Source organism: Balaenoptera borealis (genome assembly GCF_965194805.1).
Source record: "Balaenoptera borealis genome assembly, chromosome: 20".
NCBI classification, from domain to species: domain Eukaryota; kingdom Metazoa; phylum Chordata; class Mammalia; order Artiodactyla; family Balaenopteridae; genus Balaenoptera; species Balaenoptera borealis.
In genome coordinates this window covers 41,513,697-41,539,589 of record NC_138879.1, presented here as the reverse complement: position 1 = coordinate 41,539,589, position 25,893 = coordinate 41,513,697, and the positions used below count along the sequence as shown (strand labels likewise).

Below are 25,893 nucleotides of genomic sequence, written 5' to 3'. Positions count from 1 at the left end.
GCTGCAGCTCGCCACTGCCAGGGTCCCGTGATCCAGGGACAACTTCCCTGGGAGAACAGACGGCGCGCCTCGGGCTGGTGCAACGTCACGCCGGCCTCTGACGCCGCAGGCTCGCCCTGCATTCGTACCCCTCCCTCCCCCCGGCCTGAGTGAGCCAGAGCCCCTAATCAGCCACTCCTTTAACCCCCTCCTGTCTGGGCGAACAACAGGCGCCAGGAGGTGACCTACATGCAGAGGTGGGGCAAAATCCAAAGCTGAACCCCAGGAGCTGTGCAAACAAAGAGGAGAAAGGGAAATTTCTCGGTGCAGCCTCAGGAGCAGCGGATTAAATCCTGACAATCAACTTGATGTACCCTGCATCTGTGGAATACCTGAATAGACAACGAATCATCCCAAAATTGAGCTGGTGGACTTTGGGAGCAACTGTAGACTTGGGGTTTGCTGTATATGACTGACTATTTTCTGATTTTTATGTTTATCTTAGCATAGTTTTTAGCACTTGTTATCATTGGTGGATTTGTTTATTGGTTGGATTGCTATCTTCTTTTTTTAAATTACTTTTTAAATTTTTTTATTTTAATAATTTTTTATAACTTTATTTTTTTTCTTTCATTCCTTTTTTTCTCCCTTTTCTTCTGAGCTGTGTGGATGACAGGGTCTTGGTGCTCCAGCTGGGTGTCAGGCCTGAGCCTCTGAGGTGGGAGAGCCGAGTTCAGGACATTGGACCACCAGAGACCTCCCAGCCCCACATAATATCAATCGGTGAGAGCTCTCCCAGAGATCTCCATCTCAACGCTAAGGCCCAGCTCCACTCAACGACCAGCAAGCTACAGTGCTGGACACCCCATGCCAAACAACTAGCAAGACAGGTACACAACCCCACCCATTAGCAGAGATGCTGACCAAAATCATAAAAACATCACACACACACCAAAACACACCACAGGACGTGGTCCTGCCCACCAGAAAGACAAGATCCAGCCTCATCCAACAGAACACAGGCAGTAGTCCCCTCCACTAGGACACCTACACAACCCACTGAACCAACCACTGAGGGCAGACACCAAAAACCCGCTGAACTTAGCCACTGGGGGCAGACACCAAAAACAATGGGAACTACGATCCTGCAGCCTGCGAAAAGGAGACCCCCAAAACAGTAAGTTAGGCAAAACGAGAAGACAGAGAAACACACAGCAGATGAAGGAGCAAAGTGAAAAGCCACCAGACCAAACAAATGAAGAGGCTATAAGCAGTCTACCTGAAAAAGAATTCAGAGTAATGATAGTAAAATGATCCCAAATCTTGGAAATAGAATGGAGAAAATACAAGAAACGTTTAACAAGGACCTAGAAGACCTAAAGTGTAAAAAAATGATGAACAACACAATAAATCAAATTAAAAATTCTCTACAAGGAATCAATAGCAAAATAACGGAGCCAGAAGAACGGATAAGTGACCTGGAAGATAAAATAGTGGAAATAACTACCACAGAGTGGAATAAAGAAAAAAGAATGAAAAGAATTGAGGACCATCTCAGAGACCTCTGGGACAACATTAAACGCACCAACATTCAAATTATAGGGGTCCCAGAAAAAGAAGAGAAAAAGAAAGGGACTGAGAAAATATTTGAAGAGATTATAGTTGAAAACTTCCCTAATATAAGAAAGGAAATAGTCAATCAAGTCCAGGAAAGGCAGAGAGTCCCATACAGGATAAATCCAAGGAGAAACAAGCCAAGACACATATTAATCAAACTATCAAAAATTAAATATAAAGAAAAAGTATTAAAAGCAGCAAGGGAAAAGCAACAAATAACATACAAGGGAACCCCCATAAAGTTAACAGCTGATCTTTCAGCAGAAACTCTGCAAGCCAGAAAGGAGTGGCAGGACATATTTAAAGTGATGAAAGGGGGAAACCTACAATCAAGATTACTCTACCCAGCAACGTTCTCATTCAGATTTGACCGAGAAATTAAAAACTTTACAGACAAGCAAAAGCTAAGAGAATTCGGCACCAGCAAACCGGCTTTACAACAAAAGCTAAAGGAACTTCTCTAGGCAGGAAACACAAGAGAAGGAAAAGACCTACAAAAACAAACCCAAAACAATTAAGAAAATGGTAATAGGAACATATATATCGATAACTACCTTAAATGTAAATGGATTAAATGCTCCTACCAAAAGATATAGACTAGCTGAATGGATACAGAAACAAGACCTGTATATATACTGTCTACAAGAGACCCACTTCAGACCTAGGGACACACACAGAGTGAAAGTGAGGGATGGAAAAATATATTCCATGCAAATAGAAATAAAAAGAAAGCTGGAGTAGCAATTCTCATATCAGACAAAATAGACTTTAAAATAAAGACTATTACAAGAGACAAAGGACACTACATAATGATCAAGGGATCAATCCAAGAAGAAGTTAGAACAATTGTAAATATTTATATACCCAACATAGGAGCACCTCAATACATAAGGCAAATGCTAACAGCCATAAAACAGGAAATCAACAGTAACACAATCATAGTAGGGGACTTTAATAACACAATCATAGTAGGGGACGTTAACACCTCACTTTCACCAATGGACAGATCATCCAAAATGAAAATAAATAAGGAAGCACAAGCTTTAAATGATACATTAAACAACATGGACTTAATTGATATTTATAGGACATTCCATCCAAAAACAACAGAGTACACTTTCTTCTCAAGTGCTCATGGAACATTCTCCAGGATAGATCAAATCTTGGGTGACAAATCAAGCCTTGGTAAATTTAAGAAAATTGAAATCATATCAAGTATCTTTTCTGACCACAACACTATGAGACTAGATATCAATTACATGAAAAAATCTGTAAAAAATACAAACACATGGAAGCTAAACATACACTACTTAGTTAGTGATCACTGAAGAAATCAAAGAGGAAATCAAAAAATACCTAGAAACAAATGAAAATGAAAACATGACGACCCAAAACCTATGGGATGCAGCAAAAGCAGTTCTACGAGGGAAGTTTATAGCAATACACTCCTACCTCAAGAAACAAGAAACATCTCAAATAAACAACATTACCTTACACCTAAAGCAATTAGAGAAAGAAGAACAGAAAAACCCCAAAGTTAGCAGAGGGAAAAAAATCATAAAGATCAGACCAGAAATAAATGAAAAAGAAATGAAGGAAACAATAGCAAAGATCAATAAAACTAAATGCTGGTTCTTTGAGAAGATAAAATTGATAAACCATCAGCCAGAATCATCAAGAAAAAAAGAGAGGAGACTCAAATCAATAGAATTAGAAATGAAAAAGGAGAAGTAACCACTGACACTGCAGAAATACAAAGGATCATGAGAGATTACTACAAGCAACAATATGCCAATAAAATGCACAACCTTGGAGAAATGGACAAATTCTTAGAAAAGCACAACTTTCCAAGACTGAACCAGGAAGAAATAGAAAATATAAACAAACCAATCACAAGCACTGAAATTGAGACTGTGACTAAAAATCTTCCAACAAACAAAAGCCCTGGACCAGATGGCTTCACAGGTGAATTCGATCAAACATTTAGAGAAGAGCCAACACCTATCCTTCTCAAACTTTTCCAAAATATGGCAGAGGGAGGAACACTCCCAAACTCATTCTATGAGACTACCATCACCCTGATACCAAAACCAGACAAAGATGTCACAAAAAAGGAAAACTACAGGCCAATATCACTGATGAACATAGGTGTAAAAATCCTCAACAAGATACTAGCAAACAGAATCCAACAGCACATTAAAAGGATCATATACCATGATCAAGTGGGGTTTATCCCAGGAATGCAAGGAGTCTTCAATATATGCACATTAATCAATATGATACACCATATTAACAAATTGAAGGAGAAAAACCATATGATCATCTCAATAGATGCAGAAAAAGCTTTCAACAAAATTCAACACCGATTTATGATAAAAACCCTCCAGAAAGTAGGCATAGAGGGAACTTACCTCAACATAATAAAAGCCATATATGACGAACCCACAGCCAATATCATTCTCAATGGTGAAATACTGAAACCATTTCCACTAAGATCAGGAACAAGACAAGGTTGCCCGCTCGCACCACTATTATTCAACATAGTTTTGGAAGTTTTAGCCACAGCAATCAGAGAAGAAAAAGAAATAAAATGAATCCAAATCAGAAAAGAGGAAGTAAAACTGTCACTGTTTGCAGATGACATGATACTATACATAGAGAATCCTAAAGGTGCTACGAGAAAACTACTAGAGCTAATCAATGAATTTGGTAAAGTAGCAGGATACAAAATTAATGCAAAGAAATCTCTTGTATTCCTATACACTAATGATGAAAAATCTGAAAGAGAAATTAAGGAAACACTCCTATTTACTATTGCAACAAGAAGAATAAAATACCTAGGAATAAACCTATCTAAGGAGACAAAAGACCTGTATGCAGAAAACTATAAGACACTGATGAAAGAAATTAAAGATGGTACAAACAGATGGAGAGATGTACCATGTTCTTGGATTGGAAGAATCAACATTGTGAAAATGACTCTACTACCCAAAGCAATCTACAGATTCAATGCAATCCCTATCAAACTACCACTGGCATTTTTCACAGAACTAGAACAAAAAATTTCACAATTTGTATGGAAACACTAAAGACCCCGAATACCCAAAGCAACCTTGAGAAAGAAAAACGGAGCTGGAGGAATCAGGCTCCCTGACTTCTGACTATACTACAAAGCTACAGTAATCAATACAGTATGGTACTGGCACAAAAACAGAAATATAGATCAATGGAACAGGATAGAAAGCCCAGAGATAAACCCACGCACATATGGTCACCTTATCTTTGATAAAGGAGGCAAGAATATACAGGGGAGAAAAGATAGCCTCTTCAATAAATGGTGCTGGGAAAACTGGACAGCTACTTGTAAAAGAATGAAATTAGAACACTCCCTAACACCATACACAAAAATAAACTCAAAATGGATTAAAGACCTAAATGTAAGGTCAGACACTATAAAACGCTTAGAGGAAAACATAGGAAGAACACGCTTTGACATAAATCACAGCAAAATATTTTGACCCACCTCCTAGAGTAATGGAAATAAAAACAAAAATAAAAAATGGGACCTAATGAAACTTGAAATCTTTTGCACAGCAAAGGAAACTATAAACAAGATGAAAAGACAACCCTCAGAATGGGAGAAAATATTTGCAAACAGATCAACGGACAAAGGATTAATCTCCAAAATATATAAACAGCCCAGGCAGCTCAATATTAAAAAAAACAAACAACCCAATTAAAAAATGGGCAGAAGACCTAAACAGACATTTCTCCAAAGAAGATATACAGATTGCCAATAAATACATGAAAGGATGCTCAACATCACTAATCATTAGAGAAATGCAAATCAAAACTACAATGAGGTATTACCTCACTGTCAGAACGGCCCTCATCAAAAAATCTACAAACAGTAAATGCGGGAGAGGGTGTGGAGAAAAGGGAACCCTCTTGCACTGTTGGTGGGAATGTAAATTGATACAGCCACTACGGAGAACAGTATGGAGGTTCCTTAAAAAACTAAAAATAGAACTACCATACGACCCAGCAATCCCACTACTGGGCATACACCCTGAGAAAACCATAATTCAAAAAGAGTCATGTACCACAATGTTCATTGCAGCACTGTTTACAATAGCCAGGACATGGAAGCAACCCAAGTGTCCATCGACAGATGAATGGATAAAGAAGATGTGGCACATATATACAATGGAATATTACTCAGCCATAAAAAGAAACAAAATTGAGTTATTTGTAGTGAGGTGGATGGACCTAGAGTCTGTCATACAGAGTGAAGTAAGTCAGAAAGAGAAAAATAAATACTGTATGCTAACACATATATATGGAATCTAAAAAAAAAAAAAACAGGTTATGAAGAACCTAGGGGCAGGACAGGAATAAAGATGTAGACGTAGAGAATGGACTTGAGGACACGGGGAGGGGGAACGGTAAGCTGGGACGAAGTGAGAGAGTGGCATGGACTTATATATACTACCAAATGTAAAATAGATAGCTAGTGGGAAGCAGCCACATAGCAGAAGGAGATCAGCTTGCTGCTTTGTGACCATCTAGAGGGGTGGGAAAGGGAGGGAGGGAGGGAGATGCAAGAGGGAGGGGATATGGGGATATATGTATACATATAGCTGATTCACTTTGTCATACAGCAGAAACTAACACACCATTGTAAAGCAATTATACTGCAATAAAGGTGTTAAAAAAATAAATAAATGAAACTAAGAACAGGTTGAAGCACTTGTTACCATTTGAAAAAGGAGGCTAGTGCAGGTGGGTTGCTATATTCTCCAGTTTTATAGGCCAGAAATCTCAATAAATTTCACAGATTGTGGGAAAGCAAAAAAAAAAAACAAAAACATCTAATCCTCGTCACAGTATCTTGGACATTGCCCCTCTAGCTGGTATTCCTCCTGTTTCTTTTTCCATAACACAGGCATTCCTGAAAAAACCATCCCCACTGCAACATGTCTCAGTTTGGAACCCCAGGTCAATTTGGGGGAGAAATTATGAGAATTCCATTGTCTTACACTTTTGAGTCTCTGCCCAGAGACGCCAGACCATACTTCTTCTGAAGTCCCTAAAAGTAACGACTATTAAACTTACGGAGAATTCACCACGTGCCAGTAGCCACTTTCGAAAACACTTTGTGTACCTCAGTGCATTTAAGCCTCACAAGTTGTATTAGCCCAATTCCAGACGTGGAAATTAAGGTTCAGCTTCTGACTCCTCCCCTGTTGCCACATCCCGTGTTGATGTGCACAGGGCTTTTATCTAGTGGACACAAGCAGGCATTTCCCCTGGTCCCAGGACAGGGACACTCAGGCCTTCACCTTGAGGAAGTTCCTAGAGGTAAGGGGCTTCATCAGTTGAAGGCCATAGCCCTTGACCTGTTGCTCTGACATCCACAAGAGGCGCTCAGTCACCTCTGGACAGGGCCCCCGTGCCATCCTCCACACCCGTGATTCATCCATAGATCTTCAAAGAGGACGTTCTACTTGGGCAGAGGGAGCCTAGACAGAAGCAGGGATGAGCACAGAGTTCAGGGGTAGCTGGACAAATGTCTCTAAAATACTTCCAAGCCAATATTGGATGCAGTGTTTTTCTCTGATGCCCTGCGTACCTCTGCACCAACTGTCCACTAGAGGGAGCCAATCCTCAGCAAGTAGAACACATGTGCATGCTGTGTTCACCCCTGCCCATTAGTTCTTGATGTGTGTGGGGGTGGCGGGGGAGCTATCTCATCAGTGCATCTCACTCTGAGCAGTTCCCTGGAGGCCTGGCATGAGGGACCAGGGCCTCCAGCTTCTGCCTCGTACAGACGGCTCCACTTGCCCTGGTTGATCATTGGGATTCCGCCCATGATCTCACTTGGAGAAAGAATATGACAACTAAGCTGAGGTTTGAAAACCACAGCACTACAAGATCTTTATCTGCCAGCTTTGAACTCTGCTGATGTTATGATCCAAGAGCTTTATAACTAGGATTCCTGGAGTCCTTCATTCAGCCCAACAGGGGGAACTTTGGATCTGCTTATCTTTCTTATGACCAGTTTCATTTCTTCTTCCCTTTTCTACAAAAGGATTTTCAATGAAAAGGAAGTGGAGCCCCTAAGCTGATCCAGCTCAGAGGCTTTCCTGTTCTTAGATTGGGCATAACTGTACCTCCTCTTCCTATCTCAGCCCTGTTAGTCTTGGCACCAGATGGAAGATGTGTCCAGGCCCGCTCCGCTGGTTCCCTTTTTTTCTTCCAGGAAGCCTCCCCAGGACCCCACTGCTTACTCTGCAGATCTTGGATCTCATTTCATCATTCCTTGACCGTGACCCTACTAAGAGAAAGGCTTCCCTTGCATCCTCCTAACTCTCTACCTCCTATAAAATAATGGATCACAACTCTATAAAAATCAAGCAGAGCCGCCAGGGGAGCAGAGAAGCTGAGACAAACCCAGAAAAATCCACGGTTTTAGGAAGTGGGGGGCATGCCCCCAATGAATGGCCTTTTGACTTGGTTGCTCTCCATGCCGAGGTTCAAGACAGACAGGGCCATTCCAGCTCTGGGGTTCCGGTGCCCCACCGCAGCTTGCTGGGACTCCAGGGCTTCAAGTCGCCTGTCCAGCACCATCCCACAGCCATTCCCTTCCTCACCTGCCCACCAAGCCCTCCCTCCCACACAGTGAAATCTCGTGGGAGGGAGATCTATTGCAATAGCCTTTGGGATTTCTCCCTGCCTCTCATCATTCCCATCCATCTATCCTCAGCCCCAGAGATCTTATGTGAACTGAGACCTCAGAGGAATGCTGGTGACAACAGACTTAATAGTCAGGTGACACTTTTCAGTGAAGAAGAAACATAAGCAGGACCTGCCTTAAAGGGTGGGGCGAGATTAGAGCAGAGGATTCTACAGAATTAGTTCAGGATGGGCAGATGAGTAGGCAAGAAGCAGAAATTTCATCTGGCTGGAATTCGGTCCAGGAATAGGAGGAAAGTTCAGAAATTTTAGAATGCGAGCTTGGAGTCATGTTTTAGAGGATCTTGAATGTCAAGGTGGACAGCTGGGGTTCAATTCTGAAAGTGATAGGGAGATCCTGAGGATATTTGACCGGCAGGGAAGCCAAAGTGCCATAATCAGAAGTGTGCTCTCAGAGGAGAAAGCTGTGGGCAGGATGGGGTGTGGAAGGCAGGACCTGAGAGCCGGTCTCTGCGATGATCCAGGCAAGAAGTAATGGTGAGGGTGGAGGAGAGGAGGCAGCTTGTAGGGGATTTACTGAAGATATTCAGTCATGAGGACAGAGAGGAGGGCCAGTGATGCAGCTCCTAGAGCCAGCTCCCCAAACACCACAAGCTGGTATTTACAGGCATGCCCACCCTATGCCCGAAATTTTCTTCCCTTTATCACTATCCCCTTAAGCCCAACTCTAGAGGTTTAGGAACAAGCATTTAAAGAGACAGGGTCTCCTCTTCCTGGATGGTCCCCTAAGATCCCACTGCAGTATATGAGCTTGGCTTGCTGTTCTTTCAAAAATGGGACCCACTTGTATGGAAACCAGCCTCCCCAACAAAGTTAAAGACCAACTAATGGGACTCACACTTGCCAGTTTCAGGGAGAGATGGCTGCTGTACATAACGGTGTACTTGGGAGCGTGGGGGGCTGGAAATGTCCAGGCCTGGGAGGCAGGAGATGTCAGTGCTGATTGCAGATGTGGCACTGACTCCCTGTGCACGCAGGCATATCAACTTCTCTTTCTGGGCCTCAGTTTCCCTCTCCATTCAACGGGGATAATACTGTATCACAGGCAGGAAGGGAGAGAGTCTGGTAAGTGACCTCACCATTTCCCTCAGTTCAAGGAGCCATGTCTTGGGAGAAGCTGGAAGGGACCGAGCTTCAAATCCGTACTTGGGGCCAGCCAGGGGCCTGGGTTACTGTAAACCCACTCCTGGCTCAGCCATTGCCTGCCTAGGCACAGAGTTTTCATCAAAGCCCCCGAGGAGGCCCCCCAAGTCCTGGGAGCAATTAGCATCTTCATTCATCCTAGGACTGGGTCCAGTGGTCCCGTGTACCTCTTCAGACACCAAGATCCTATCTCCAAACGCCCATCAAGAGTGACCCTTAGGGGCTTCCCTGGTGGCGCAGTGTTTGAGAATCTGCCTGCCAGTGCAGGGGACACGGGTTCGAGCCCTGGTCTGGGAAGATCCCACATGCTGCGGAGCGACTAAGCCCGTGAGCTACAACCACTGAGCCTGCGCGTCTGGAGCTTGTGCTCCGCAACAAGAGAGGCCGCGATAGTGAGAGGCCCGCACACCGCGATGAAGAGTGGCCCCCGCTCACCGCACTAGAGAAAGCCCTCGCACAGAAACGAAGACCCAACACAGCCAAAAAATAAATATAAATAAATAAATAAATTAAAAAAAGAAAAAAAAGAGTGACCCCTAAACCTCCAGTGGAGTGGAGGGGCACAGAGTGAGTCAGAGTACAGATGACTAAGATGCCGCCATATGATCCACACTCAGAAGCCCCTCTGGCACTAGGCAAGTCTTGGGCAGAAGGTGGGGAATGGTAAGAGGCATGAGGTGGGTTTTTGTTGTTCTTGTTGCTTTTGGGACCACCCTCTGCTGCTACATCCTTGGGGTCAATAGGTAGAGATGCACTGCCACCAAGTGCCACAAGTGCACAACCTCAAATAGAATCTGCTTGCACTCCCTCCTTAAAGGTATCGCTCTTCATTTTGAAGTGGTCCTCCGCCCATTTGTCCTCTCACTTCTGTCCATGAACCTGTAAACTCAAAGCACTGGAGACTCTGGGACCTCTGATAGAGAACAGTTCCCACCAGGGACCAGGGACCAAACACGGATGCATGATGTGTAATTGAGCATCACCCTCTCAGGTTCTTCTGCACTAAATGGTCAGCCTCTTTCCATTGTTTCTATGATTCTGTGATCTCTGAATAAACCTGGGGCAAAGCTGTAAAATGTAGCCCGGGCTTGGGATTCCCAGGCTCTTCTTCGACCTGACCCTGATGTTCCTTGAGAGTCACTTAAGAAGATGGAGACCGGCTTCCAAGGCAGCAGCCTCAGTTCTTTCCCAATGCTAACTTAAACCTGTCCTCTACCAGCTTATTGTCTAGACCACAGGCTTGCCATCCACCGGCTCCTAAATGACAGGCACGTTGAGAAGCCCCCAGGAGGGGAGAGAGAGAGAGAAGGTAGAAGGATCCCCTCCCTGGGGAGGGCAGTCTAGCAGCTGGCCAGAACAGCTACAGGACTTGAGCAGTCTCGAGTTTCGTTTTAGCTTTTGCACTAAGATTTCCCAAATCCAGATGAAAACCACAACCAAAGGAGGGAAATTGAGAAATCAAAGGGATTTGCTGACGGCAGTCTTTGAACTCCCCGCAGAACCTGAGCGAGGTGACTCTCTGTGTCTGTCCTACCTGGGATCTGTCTCCCATTCCTTCTGGGGGCCCAGAGTCTTCTGCACCTCTGGTTTGTGTGAGGGTCTGAGGACCCCATGCTCCACTGTTTCCAGGAGACTCTTTCTATTTCCTCATCTATAGCACAGGTCTTCCAGAAGGTCCTACTACATCTTTACCAAGAAACAGTCCACACCCCAGGTACCTCCCTAGCAGCCTCTGGTCACTGCATCCCCTCATTATGAATATCCATAACTGTTAACTTAATAAATACTTACTATATGCTAATAACACACTGTTCAATGCTCTCCTGTGTCAACTCTTTTCATTCACTCATTTTACTGATAGGGAAACTGAGGTACAGAGAGCCGAAATAAGCATCCAAGCATCCAAATCCTGGAGTTCATTGGCTTAACCACTGTCCTTCCTCCTAGATGGAGCTAAGCAGGAAAGAACACTTCCCAGGTGATTCCTAATGTCCTAAATGTCTGGTCTCAGACTGGACCCGATTCCAGATGATCTTGGGAGAATAAAATGGAGGGGAGCATAGGTATCTCTTGGCCCAGAAATGGCCATGTCACAAAACTGGGGTCCTCCCTAACACCGTGCCCATGGAGGACATCAGTAAAGAGTCTCATCACTATTTCTCATAGCCGAGTGTAAGACCTCGCTATCCTTCCAACCATCCTCTTGGGTTGACACATGCACCGAAACTGATTTGTCATCCTTGATCTTGTGCATCCCCCCATTTCATAGATGAGGCAGGTGGGCCTAATGGAATCTGGGTGGGTCACAGAGCTACTTAGCAGGCAAGACAGGATTATGCCTGCTGGACCTTAACCCCTTGCATTTCGATGAACACATTTGTCCTCATAATAGACTTTTAGTCTTATTTCTAGTTCTTGCTTCCAGATGCACCTCTGTATCATGTCATCTCACTGGAGAATAAAAATGTCCTGGGCTTATTTAGTGAACCTTGCATGTGGACTGCAGCTAAATACAAACTTGGTCCCTAAACCACGCTGGACCATGTGTATCAGACATGATGCAATTGGTGGGGAGAGTCCCCGAGTTTAAAAAAGCTGCCGTCCTGGAAGGGCTTAAGTTCCTCTTCTTCTAAGAGGAAATCCTGAGGTCAGAACTATGGTTCATGTTCTGTAACTTCTGTATCGTTAAGAGGTGATACTGTGTTTTCAAAAAATGAAATATACAAGAGATAGACGTTTTAAAGTCTCTTATAAATAAAGAAGAAAAATAAGTGAATTCTTAAGCTAAGGAGACTATCAATTCACAAGATAAAAAACCTAAACCAATAGTGTATTGTTTAGCCTCCATGTGTTTGTATTTTTTCCAGATTTTTTCCTGTAATTGATATCTAGTCTCATAGCGTTGTGGTCGGAAAAGATACTTGATATGATTTCAATTTTCTTAAATTTACCAAGGCTTGATTTGTGACCCAAGATATGATCTATCCTGGAGAATGTTCCATGAGCACTTGAGAAGAAAGTGTATTCTGCTGTTTTTGGATGGAATGTCCTATAAATATCAATTAAGTCCATCTTGTTTAATGTATCATTTAAAGCTTGTGTTTCCTTATTTATTTTCATTTTGGATGACCTGTCCATTGGTGAAAGTGGGGTATTAAAGTCCCCTACTATGACTGTGTTACTGTCGATTTCCCCTTTTATGCCTGTTAGCATTTGCCTTATGTATTAATGTGCTCCTATGTTGGGTGCATAAATATTTACAATTGTTCTATCTTCTTCTTGGACTGATCCCTTGATCATTATGTAGTGTCCTTCTTTGTCTCTTGTAATAGTCTTTATTTTAGTCTATTTTGTCTGATATGAGAATTGCTACTCCAGCTTTCTTTTGATTTCCATTTGCATGGAATAACTTTTTCCATCCCCTCACTTTCAGTCTGTACGTGTGCCTAGGTCTGAAGTGGGTCTCTTGTAGACAGCATATATACGGGTCTTGTTTCTGTATCCATTCAGCCAGTCTATGTCTTTTGGTGGGAGCATTTAATCCATTTACATTTAAGGTAGTTATCGATATGTATGTTCCTATTACCATTTTCTTAATCGTTTTGGGTTTGTTTTTGTAGGTCTTTTCCTTCTCTTGTGTTTCCTGCCTAGAGAAGTTCCTTTAGCACTTGTTGTAAAGCTGATTTGCTGGTGCTGAATTCTCTTAGCTTTTGCTTGTCTGTAAAGCTTTTAATTTCTCTGTCGAATCTGAATGAGATCCTTGCTGGGTAGAGTAATCTTGGTTGTAGGTTTTCCCCTTTCATCACTTTAAATATGTCCTGCCACTCCCTTCTGGCTTGCAGAGGTTCTGCTGGAAGGTCAGCTGTTAACCTTATGGGGATTCCCTTGTATGTTATTTGTTGTTTTTCCCTTGCTGCTTTTAATATTTTTTCTTTGTATTTAATTTTTGATAGCTTGATTAATATGTGTCTTGGTGTGTTTCTCCTTGGATTTATCCTGTATGGGACTCTTTGTGCTTCCTGGACTTGATTGTCTATTTCCTTTCCTATATTAGGGAAGTGGTATGACCCACTTTGTGTCACTCCAGGCAGAGGCCTTAAAAGCTAGTATAAGAATCTCCACGTCTCTTTGACTTGCCACAGTGACCAGAGATATTCTTAATTGATAAAGACCTCAACAGCCCAAGTGAAGAAAGACTACAGCAGAACCAGCACTCTCCACTCAGTTATTAGTCAGGAAAATATTCAAAGCGGGATAAGAGACCACCCTGTGTTATGCTGTGCCATGCTGTATCACACTGTTCCATGCATTACACTTGAAACCAGGGGCCCTGGGAAGAGCCTGGCCTGGATAACCAGAGACCTGGGTGCTCTATTTTGTGACACATAGCACGTATCATTACTTTGTCCTGTTCTTCGGCTGCTTCATCAATAAAGTTGAGATCATGCGTTCACTTTGGAAATATGGGAATCCAACAAAGTCCATTTCACCTCTCGTTCTTGAAGCCATGTCTCTCAGACCATATTGCCGTGGGCACCAGTGGAGACAGAGTAGGGCAAGGCAATGTCTAAAATCCACATTACCAAGCCAGTCAGGAACTTAGGGTCAGGGCAACTTCTATCCACAACCCAATGGCACCCCCAAAGCCCCTGGAGCAACTAAACAGCTTGCTGCTATCAAAATTCCAATTGATTCCGTGGAGTTATTATAAAGGACAAGAATAGACATTCTAGGTAGTCTATTGAGTCTCAAAAGGTCCTCTGTTATTAGCACTTACTAGGCGTTGAGTGGGAAATGGTGATGTAAGGGCTTGGTGGGATAAACTACATATTCCCAAGTTCAGATAGAATCTTTTCATGTTCCTCTTGTTAAGACCTATCAAATAATCCTCTTTGAAATCATTTACATTCCAACTGGGCCCACAGTTGCTTATCCCTGTGACATGAACCTACAGACACAAGACATTGGAGGTTCTGGGGCCTCTGTTAGAATGAAGATCCTGCCTGTACCAGGAACCAAAGAAGCAGGCCCAGCCCAGTGTGTAACTGGGCATAGTGACTGCATCTCTGAGTTCTGGTTTGGGGTTTTACTAAATTGTCAGAGTGACTCTGAGCAAATCAATTTACCACTCCGTGCCTCAGTTTACATATCTATAAATGAAGCATTTAAACCAGATTCATGGCTCCCAAATTGGCCATGGTTAAAAGTCACCTGGAACACTCCAAAAACAGAGAATTCGAGGCATTATCTCCAAAGATTCTGAGTCAGTGTGTTAGAGTAGGTTAAGGCGTCCCTTCCACGTTATAAATCACTGCCCAGGGTATTCTGATATTACAGGCAGACCCGGGGACCAGCGCATTGGACAGTCTCTGGGGTTCCTGGGTACCTCACTGTATATTTCTGCCTGGTTCTTGTATTTTACCTCGGAATTGAATGATGGCTTTCATTCTGACATGCCCATTCACCAGCCCTGGCTTGTCACAGAGTAGTTGTACAACCTATGACAAATCATCTCACGTCCATAATTTATTCTCTCAATTGTAAAGGGAAAGGGTTGACTAAATTAAATGCAAATGTCTTTTCTAATTCATTGCATAATTTTGTGACCGTTGAGGACACTTGGGACAGAGCTGGAAAATGAAAGCAGAAATCCTGATTCCCAGGATGCTGTTGCATCTAATCACAATCCTTAAGAACCATGTAAGGGCTTCCCTGGTGGTGCAGTGGTTGAGAATCTGCCTGCCAATGCAGGGGACACGGGTTCGAGCCCTGGTCTGGGAAGATCCCACATGCCGCGGAGCAACTGAGTCCGTGAGCCACAATTACTGAGCCTGCGCGTCTGGAGCCTGTGCTCCGCAACAAGAGAGGCCGCGATGGTGAGAGGCCCACGCACCGCGATGAAGAGTGGCCCCCACTTGCCGCAACTAGAGAAAGCCCTCGCACAGAAACGAAGACCCAACACAGTCAATAAATAAATAAATTAAAAAAAAAAAAAAAGAATCATGTAAGAATCCAGATCTATTTCCACAGCAGGGTACCCATTTCTGACCCTCTATTCACAGAGGTTGTTTCTGACCTCGGGTGCCCCTTCACAGCCACTGAGCCATAGGTGACTTGTCAAAATTGCTTTACGAAGATGCTCATTGGGAAGACACCGAGGAGAAAAGAAAGAGAGAGTGCAGAATGAACACTTCCTTAAACAGCACAGCCAAGCTGCTGGAAAAAAACAGCTGTTGAACTTGCATGACCTAAAGTTTCGTTTTAACTTTTATGATGGGATTTCTCGAATTCAGTTTAAAAACAAAACAAGAGAGGGAAATTTCGTAATCAAAGTGACTTACCACTTGAGATCTCTGAGCTCCCTGTAGAATTAAGACCTTGGTGCCCCTTGGTGTGTCAGCCTTGGAATCTGACACCCGTCTCCTCTGGGGCCCACTCTTCTTGTTCATGGCAGGATCCCAGGACTGCACTTCTCTGCTTCCGGGAGACTCTTTTTCTTTCCTCACCTATAGCACAGATATTCCCGGAGGTCTATCCCTACCACATATCTTTGTTTGGAAGCAATTTTAGAGAGAACTTGTACAGGAGACCAAGAACCACACTCTGGGTCCCTTCCTAGCATGTTCTAGACACGATACCTTTCTTATTTGACTATTGATGACAGCTAGCTTATTGATCACTTGCCATATGCTACTCACTGCCTTTCCTAGGGCTGACAGCTAAGAAGCTTCTCTGCCAGGCCTGCTAGCTTCTCTGGTCTCTGACTAGATACTTTGCAAACAATCATTAATGAATTAAGTTAAAGAAAAGTTTAAATATTATTTAATCCAGGAATAGCAACTATGTTACATAGGTAGTACCACTTTCTATTGCTGTACCCATGGCAGACATCACTAATCAATCACAGCATTGCATTCAATAACCCAAGGTAAGGCCTCACTAGAGTTTTAGGTTTGGTTTTGTTTTTTTTTTTCCAAGAAACCTTTCTGGTTATCTGCCATCAATCTATTAAGTTAATAAATTATTGAAAACTATTTGTCATCACTGAACTTGTCAAAACTCCCTATTTTGTAGATGAGGAGAATGAATCTAGGAGTTAAGATTTACCCATGGTCACATTGGGCAAGTCATTGGCTTGTTATTGGCTCCAGCAGGACTGGAATCAAGTTACCTGACACTTAATTCCCTTCATTTGACCAACCCTTGTTGATTCTCAATAATATGATTTTTGCTACCATTTTTGTCATCTGCTTATAGATGCACTTTCTATATGAAGGCAGCTCAGAGGAGAAATTAATGAGGCATTGAGGGTATTCTGTAAGACAATGACTTTATTTCTGAATGAAAAATGTGTGCAAACAACCTCTTAGACAACACCCTCCCACACAGAGATCCGTGCTACACACTACACCAGGAAGGTGGATTGTCTGGAAGAACTCAAGTTCCCTTCTGGTCACGAGAAATTCTGATGACACTGATTTGTCTCATGTTCTGCAAACTCTGTACTCTTACAAGTTCATACAGTATTTGCAATAAATGGAAAATGCATGAGGTAGATGTTCAAAAATCTCTTCCAAATCAATAAGAACAATAAAAAGCCATCTGATATAAAAACATGAATGTATTACTCACAAGAAAAAAAAAATCAACTAACAGACTCACTAAAAAAAATAAATAAATTGGAATGTAAGCAAAATAGTGCTGTGCTTTTTTCTTTTTATTTACTTTATGTTGAAGCTTAATTTACATACAATAAAGTACAGACATTTTAAGTGTACAATTTCATGAATTTTAAATATGTAGACAACTGTTTAAGCACACCTCTGATTAAGATATAGAATGTTTCTGCCTCTAAAAAGGCTCCCTCATGATGTCAACACCACAAAGGAAACCACTATTCCACAGCTTAGTTTTACCTTTTAACGAGATAAATATCTTCTTAGCAATCGTTAAATATTTTTAAGAACAACAAACTCGCATTTTAATGAAGATGCAAACCGTCCAACAATGTAACGATGCTGTAATTTGATTAAGAGCCTTAATAATATCCACATATTTTGATTGATTAATCCCTTAGCTATGGAATTGATTGGAGACATTAATGATAATATTGCATCAGTTTTCTCATAATTATTGTTTATGATTGTGAAAAAATGGAAATTATATAATTCCCAACTGAAATTCTTCAATTAATTATGGTGCCTTTATATATGGACTCCTGTGGAGTCTTTAACATTCAAGATTATTGGAGAATATTGAATGATTTGTGGAAAGTCTGGAAATATTCATTGAAAAGGTGATATGCAAACTTGGGTTTGATGATGAGATTTTAGCTATAATACCAAAAGCAACATCTATGAAGGAAAAAAATTGATAAATTGGACTTTATTAAAATTTAAAACTTCTGCTCTATGAAAGCCATCGTTAAGAATATAAGCTACAGCCTGTGGAGAAAATATTTGCAATGCACATATCTGGTAAAGGACTTGAATGAAAAATATATACAAAGAACTTCTTAAAGTCAAGTGTAAGAAAAAAAAAAAAACAATTTTTTAAATGGGCAAAAGATTTGACACCAAAAGCAAAAGACCTTTTTCAAACAGACCCATTCTACCTGAATCTGCATGATATATTGGGCTTCCACGTATCATTTCACTTGGAAAGAAACTTTAGTGTCTAGATAAAATATTTGGAAATCACCACCCTAAAAGATTGGTATTTGCCGCCCAATTCCTAGGCTCTACAACAGAACATTCCAGGGCATTAAGACTTGAAGATTCCTGGATTCTGTCATTCTGCTAAGGTTCTATCAAGCTACCTGTATGAGGTTTTAAAGGACCCTGACTGATTTAGGATGGCAGGGACACGAATCTGATAAAGAGACCAGGCAAAGCCTTAGGGCCCCATCCCAGACCTCCCGGGACATGGGGAGGGTCAGGCACTTGGTTCTCTTCACTCCGTTAGCAACTCAGCTTCTACTCTTCCTTTCCAAGAGATCATGTTCCATTTCAAAGAAATCAGAGCCCTTAATAGGCCAATAAGGTCACTTCCTACGCTTTACTGGGCATAACCACATACTCTTCCACCACTGCCCCAGAGTCTAAACAAATGATGGAAACTGCACAACTTCCTTTTCTCGGTGTCTGGAAATCATCACCAGGATCTGGTACCTACTCACCACATTTAGGGGCCTATTTTATCCTTCCTTAAACACGACCCCGCCCATGTGCTCTGCTCCCTATAAAAGGCAGGCAGATCAGCCAGATGAGTCAGAGTTGCAGAGAAGCTGAGACCAGCTCAGAAACCTCCATCAGGCTGAAGCTCCCGTGCTCACCCTCCGATATGAAGGTGTCTGCAGCCCTCCTGTGTCTGCTGCTCACAGCAGCTGCCTTCAGCACCCAGGTGCTCGCTCAGCCAGGTAAGCCCCCTCTCTTCTTAAGCCTTAACATTTTAACTACCCCAGGCACTAACACCCAGCGTGTCATCCCATGCTTGCTGCATAGCCTACATTCAAAAGATGGAGAGAATGAAATCCAGAGGGGAATTAAGAAGAGCTGGCATGTCACAACTGGTCAGAGGCAGAACCAGAACTAGAAGCCCAGGCCACTGGAACCAGGCTCCACGATCTTTCTCGACACCAGCTTTGGGACATTAAATGTAGCTGCTATCTCAACAATCCTCACCTTGTTTGGAGATGTGGCACAGAAGGAAGAACCATTTCTCACTGTGGGCAGGAAGGACAGTTCGGGCAGTAGTAGAGAGGACGAAACTCTTGCTGGAGGTTTCAAATGTTGGATTATGGTCCAGGGTAGCTTCCAGAAGGGTGGCTGTGTAAGGAGAATAAGGACCCAGTGGCATCTCAGCATGTGACATAGGTTGGCTCTAAGCCCATGGGGACAAATACCTGGGAAGCAAGGTCTTAGAACTTATCTTCCCAGGGTCAGAGGTTTTGGATCCGTAGACCCTCCGAATCACGCTACAAGGATTAATCTGGTTACTCAAGATTTCTCCATCTGCAGTCAACAATGAGGGGCCCCATAGTTCAGCAGAGGAAATTGACTCACAGATAACATTTTATCTATGGGATCTGGACCAAAGCTCTGAAATAGGGAATGGTAGGTCTTAGTTAGAACTTGTGTATTTGCTTTGTCTTCTACCTTCTCCTTTTTCTCTTACAAATGCAGGCTTACAGTACATTATAACTCTCTGATGCTTTGCAAAATGTTTTTCAGATTCAGTTTCCATCCCAATCACTTGCTGCTTTACTGTGATCAGTAGGAAGATCCCCTTCAAGAAGCTGGACAGCTACACGAGAATCACCAACAGCTGGTGTCCCCAGGAAGCTGTGATGTGAGTGGACCATGCCCGGGCACCGTCAGCCAAAAGTTCAATACTTCCAAATGAGTCAGATAAATATGCCATCTAATCCAAAGGACCCTTTACCCCATAGACAAATGAAGCCCATGAGAAGGAATCCATACTCGCTCCAGGCTCTTCTGGAAGCTTGGTCAGATCATCCAAGTTCCTTTAGCCAGGAGCTAAAGGAAGGCTTCCCCTGGAGCAGTAACAACAGAACTTCCTTTCTGGAAGAGAGGCCTCTTCCTCCCAGTTCCCCTTCTTCAGGTCCCCATCCAGGCTCCTCACCCAGGGAGCAAGGGCTAATCATGTTCAGGGGCCAACGGGCCAAACTCCTGGGCAAAATCCTCAAGACACTCCATTTAACTGTGCCTTCTTTTCCCCACAGCTTCAAGACCAAAGCGGACAAGGAGGTCTGTGCTGACCCCATGCAGAAGTGGGTCCAGAATTCCATAAAGCTCCTGGATCAAAAGTCCCAAGCCCTGAAGGCTTGAACCTTCGTACCTGGACTGAGAGACAGTCAGAGCCTTGGAAAATCTTATTTATTTCCCCCCCAACCTTCCCCAGCTGTATTATTTTATTATAATGTCCAAAAAGAAGTTCTTTGTTTAATAATTTAAAACACATAGTTTCTTAAACAATATTTAATTATATTTAAGTTATTGATGTTTTAACTTTATCTGCCATAAATCCTAGTGAATGTAAAAACACAGCATTCGGTGATGAGTTTTCCTTTGTGAGCTCAATTAAGTTCATGGTAAGATGGCACTGTTCTCCCTCCTACATGCCTGTAGTATCTTGAGGTCCTTCCACCGATCATCAGAGTGAAACACCTTTGGATTCTTAGGAAATCAGTGCTCCTGTAAGTCGATGTGTGCTATGTAGTATTGTGATGGAAATTAATGTTATTAAATGACTATGGAATTTTTCAAACAAAAAATATATATAATTTTAAACTACTTGGTCTTATTTTGCATGGGGTAACATTTGGCAGGAAGGGAGAAAATGGCAGCAATGAGTGACAATTTGGAGTGTGAGGGTCATCCTCTAAATTGAGTCTTTTGGACTCAGCTGAGGATTAGGGAGAACCTAGAAGGACCAGACCAGACTGTTCCAGTCCTGTGGCTCCAGTCCCTAAATCACCTGCCCTTATTTAATAGAATCTAGAGTCCTATTGCTTTTCTCTCCACACTTACCTTTGCCTGGTCTCTCTCTTGATCTCTTGCAACAGTCTTCAAACTTTTCTCCATAGCCCCAGGTTTTCTCCATCTAATTAATTCTCAAACCCAGAGTAATATCCCAGAAATGAAACTGAGTCTAACAGGAAACTAGATGTCTATAACTTAGAGGTCCACTTAAGGTTCTTTACTGGAGATGAGTCTTCAACAGGACTGGTCTTGAGAGATTCGAATATGATGGGAAATGAAAGGATTCTTCAGAACTGATACAGGAGGGAGATGAGGGGAGTGGGCCAGAGGAAGGAATCCCATCTGGCTGGGCTCTGGGAAGAAAGAGGAGTCAGAGTTTTAGAAATGCAGGTTAGAACCAGGTTGTAGGGGCTCTTGAATTTCAGATTGGGAAGTCAGCAGGTAATAGAGATGCACCGAAAGTTTTGAAATAGGAGAGAAGGAGAATATCACATTCAGAGGCGAGCATCAGGAAGAATAACCTAGTATCTGAGGACAGGATGGAGTGTGAGAGATAGAGGCCTGAGAGCAGGCTGCCGCCATGGTGCAGGGGAAATGATGGGGACATAAATGGTACAGGGTGGGAGTGGAGATGAAGTGAGGAAGAATGGGCCAGAAAGAGTGATAGGTTAAATGTTGTAGAAGGTTGAGAATAACTGACCAAGACACAGACCCTTCTCTTATAATCTTGCAAACCAATATCTACAGGGCTTGCACCCTTGAGACACAGAATGAATTCATCTCTATCACTATACCCTCAAACCCCAATCTCAAGAATTTGCAAAATCCACTTGAAGGCATGGACTCTCCTTTCCTTAATAGCCTCTTAAGGTCAAGATTCTCTTGTACTTCGTGAGCATAGCTGGCTCCTTTTTCAGACATGAGGCCCACAGTACCAAGACACAAAGACCAGACCCCTCATTAAGGGAAAGAAGATTATTGTCCTGCTGACCCAAGTCGAGGGGGGCTGTCATTGGTTGGAGAAATACCATGATTCCAGTAGAAACATGGAAACATAGCAAGGCAAGAGACTTGGGCTCTGATCCCAGAACTGACCCTGACTCTCTGAGTCACTTACAGCAAGTCAATTTCTCTCTCTGGCATTAAGATGCCCCATACAAAAGTGGAAGTTGTTCTGTGTCACAGGCAGGAAGTGAGAGGATCTGGCAGACAACCTCATAAGCTCTCTCCTGCTCTAGGAGCCATGTCTCCTGGGAACTTGGCCACATCTGTTGGCTAGGGTAGGACCAGGAAGAAAGTGCCTAGAATTAAAACCACTGAGCCAGCCAGGAGCCCAGCCTAATGGCAAACACCTGCAAGTCAGGTATATAACCTGTCTGAAGATAAGCTTTCCATTGAAGTCCAAGGTAGCACACCTAAACCCCAGGCATCTAAATAAGGCATCTAAATGTCAGCTGGGCAAAAGGAGTGCTTTCCAACCACAGTAGGCTCCATCCAGTTCTCACCGCTCTCTTCCACAGCCTCAAGGTCAAGCTGGCTCCGGAGATCTGGGCCCAGGGTTTCATGAACACCTAGACACAAATCCTAAATTCCAAAGGCAAGAGACTCACCCTAAACTGGCACCAGGCTACAGCACAAGACACAATCTATTTGTTTTCCCCGAGCGTTAACCAGAGGCACTCTGGGATTATGTCGTTGTATTTCAAATCACAGTGAACTTTGTTAATGACATTAAACATAAATGTGTTAAGTGATATGTCATCTTATTTAAGTTATTGATGTTTTATGTGCCTTCACTTGAATATTAATGTTTTGAAAATCCCCATAAAAATAGAGCTAGCATATGACCTTGCAATCCCACTCCTGGGTATATATCCAGAGAAAAACATTGTCTGAAAGGATACACGCACCCCAGCACTGTTTACAAGCCAAGACACGGAAGCAAACTAAATGTCCATCAACAAAGGAATGGATAAAGAAGATGTGGTACTTATATACAATGGAATATTACTCAGCCACTAAAAAGAATGAAACAATGCCATTTGCAGCAACATGGATGGACCTAAAGGTTGTCATACTGAGTGAAGTAAGTCAGGCAGAGAAAGAGAAATATCGTATGATATGCCTTATATGCGGAATCTAAAAAGAAATGATACAAATGAACGTATTTACAAAACAGAAACAGACTCACAGACCTTAGAGAATGAACTTATGGTTACCAGAGGGAAGGGTGGGATGGAAAGGATAGTTAGGGAGTTTGGGATTGACATGTACACACTGCTACATTTAAAATGGATAACCAACAAGGACCTACCGTATAACACAGGGAACTCTGCTCAATGTTATGTTGCAGCCTGGATGGCAGGGGAGTTTGGGGAGAATGGATACACGTATACGTATGGCTGAGTCACTTTGCTGTGCCCCTGAAATTTTCACAACATTGTTAATTGGCTATACCCCAATATAAATTTTAAAGTTTTTTTAAAAAAGAAAAACACATCCTTCCATTAATGGGTTCATATCTGTGAGCACAATTCATTCCCTTGTCAACTGGGGGCAAAGAACTGGTGAGGTTACTTGAAGCTGACAAGCATCCTCTTGGGCTCTCCTCTGATTTCACCCTGGGCTCGGGCAGGGAGCTTGCTGCGGGCTTGGACTCATTTCACTCTCTCAACAACTGCTCTGTGTCTCCTCACTTCTTGCTTTCTGCACACAGGCTCCCCCTTGGGTGTCATCTCAGGTCAGGGTTGGCTCAACCTGCACATTTGCCTGAGGCTCAGAAGTGCGGGGCAGTGAACACTCTGGGTGACAACTTTCCACCAATGCAGTTTAAATGCTTCTGCCACCCTTCCTTCCAGCGGCTGATTCTGGGAGCCATTCTGCAGGCACATCAGTCAGTTCAGGAGAAGCTATCCCCATCGCCCACTATACTGACCTTGATTCTGCATGCTTCTGTTCGTTTCTCCTCCTTTTCCATCTCACTCGGCTGCCTCTCAGTCCTGATCCCTGGGATCACTTCCCGAAGGAGCTATGTATGAGAGAAGTTCTCATCTCAGGCTCTGCCGTATTGATTCATTGTTTTATACAGTCACTATTTGGTCTCCTTCCCCCAGTCAATGCGTGGATTTCAACAGGCAAGTTCGCTGGCCCAGGGCCAGGGATTTAGCTGGGCATTTGGTTGGTGTGTTTACCAAGGCTGGGGCTGGGACCAAGATCAGGGATTCACCCAGTATGTTCTCTGGGACCAGGGCTGGGGCCAAGACTGTGGACTCAACCAGCATGTTTGGTAGAACTGGGTTCAACAGGTCAGCCCACAAGTCAGGGTCAACAGGACGAGGACTGAGTTAGCCACGTAGCTAGGAGAATGGTGACCTAAAGAAGGATTTAGCAAATAAGTAAATGTGTTGAAGATAATGGAAGCCAGCTCCCTTACTGTTGGAGAAACTTCCATAGAAAAATATGGAATGTTGGAAGCTAGAAAAACCCTGTGGTGTTGGACTGCAATTGGAGGTATCAGTGTGAACTTGAGGTTTTACAGGTAGATGGTACATATAGATAGATAGATAGATAGATAGATAGATAGATAGATAGACAGACAGATAGATAAAGATAGACAGGTAGATAGATGGATAGATAGATTGATAGAGAGAGAGAGAGAGAGAGAGAGAGATAGATATACACACATGGATGATAGGACACGCATATACTAAGCATATACTCAACCACCAAACACTTTTCCAGATATGGCTAAATATTTTCCAAAGCTATGCCACCAGTTTATATTCACTCCTACCAGCAACGTATGAGAGTTTGAGTTATTCCATATTTGGTATTTCAACACTTGGTACTGTCATTCTTTTTAAGTTAGCCATAATGATTATGTGTATAATTCCACATACTTATGGTTTAAATTTGCATTTTACTCCTGACAGATGAGGTTGAACATCTATTTAAATGTTTATTGGATATCTTCTTTTATGAAGGTCCACTTCATATCCTTTGCCCATTTTTAATTGTTTAGATTTGGATCTTGTCTATTTTTAGATTGCCTGTCTTTTTATTATGAATTTGTAGACGTACTTTCTATCTTCTGAAGAGGAATCTTTTGACAGACATGTGAATTGAAATATCTTCTCATAATCTGTCATTTTATTTTTCACTCCTGTTTTGCCTTTTGATGATACAGCTTCCTGATTTGATTTGATTTGATTTATTTATTTATTTCCACGGAAGGGCTTACAAAGACCAAGATGTAGGTAACTAGAGAGATACAGGATCAGGGTGCTGCATACATGTGTTGAATTGTTCTTAGGCAACAGGTTCAAATGTAATTAATTGGCCTAAGAGAAAATTCTGTCTCAATCTTCAACGACTAAGTAGATCAGAGCCTAGTTTTTAACTCTATTGAGTTGGAGCTTCTCTGTATATGTCTCTTGGGAGAGAAATGTATTTCAGTTCAGCATCTTCTACTGAGTGCCACTGTGTGCTTGGTGCAATGCTGGCACTGTTGAGGGTGCCATTACGGTGGGAAAAGAGACTCAGCACCCCCATCAGGACTTCCTCATCATGCATTAATGAGTATCCCTGGGCAGAGGCCAGAGGATAGTTGGCCCAAGATAGGCCTTTGCTGATTTACCAGAGAGAGGTGGGGTTAAGAGCATCCAAGGAGGGGGATACTTAGAGCAAAGGCCTCAAATAAGGAAAAGGCCAGAGGGATTGGGGAATGGCAAAGAGACCTCAGTGGCTAGAGTTAGTTTCAGGCCTTGCACTGTGTGTGTGGATAGGGAGAGGCTAGGATGGGGAACCCCCATCTTGTTGACCTTCCTAACAGGAAATACAGCTTCCTAATATTAAAATAGTTCATTTATCAATATGTTCCTTTATGGTTAGTGCT

The 25,893-nt window shown here is 42.7% G+C and overlaps 1 protein-coding gene across 2 annotated transcripts in view; it reads left to right on the top strand.

Annotated features, from left to right (window-relative positions):
• LOC309617940 (C-C motif chemokine 8-like) overlaps positions 1–23,467 on the top strand; it is a 49,274-nt gene extending 25,807 nt beyond the window's left edge. Inside the window, exons 2-4 of one of the 2 annotated variants that reach the window (XM_082370939.1) lie at positions 18,898–18,913; positions 19,728–19,845; positions 20,240–23,467. In XM_082370939.1, the coding sequence (XP_082227065.1) occupies positions 18,898–18,913; positions 19,728–19,845; positions 20,240–20,345 (240 nt within the window). In that variant the 3' untranslated portion in view covers positions 20,346–23,467. Of the gene's footprint in view, positions 1–17,927; positions 18,914–19,727; positions 19,846–20,239 lie in introns of those variants that run through there. The other variant, XM_082370938.1, reaches the window with a different exon arrangement.
• Positions 23,468–25,893: the final 2,426 nt, after the last annotated feature.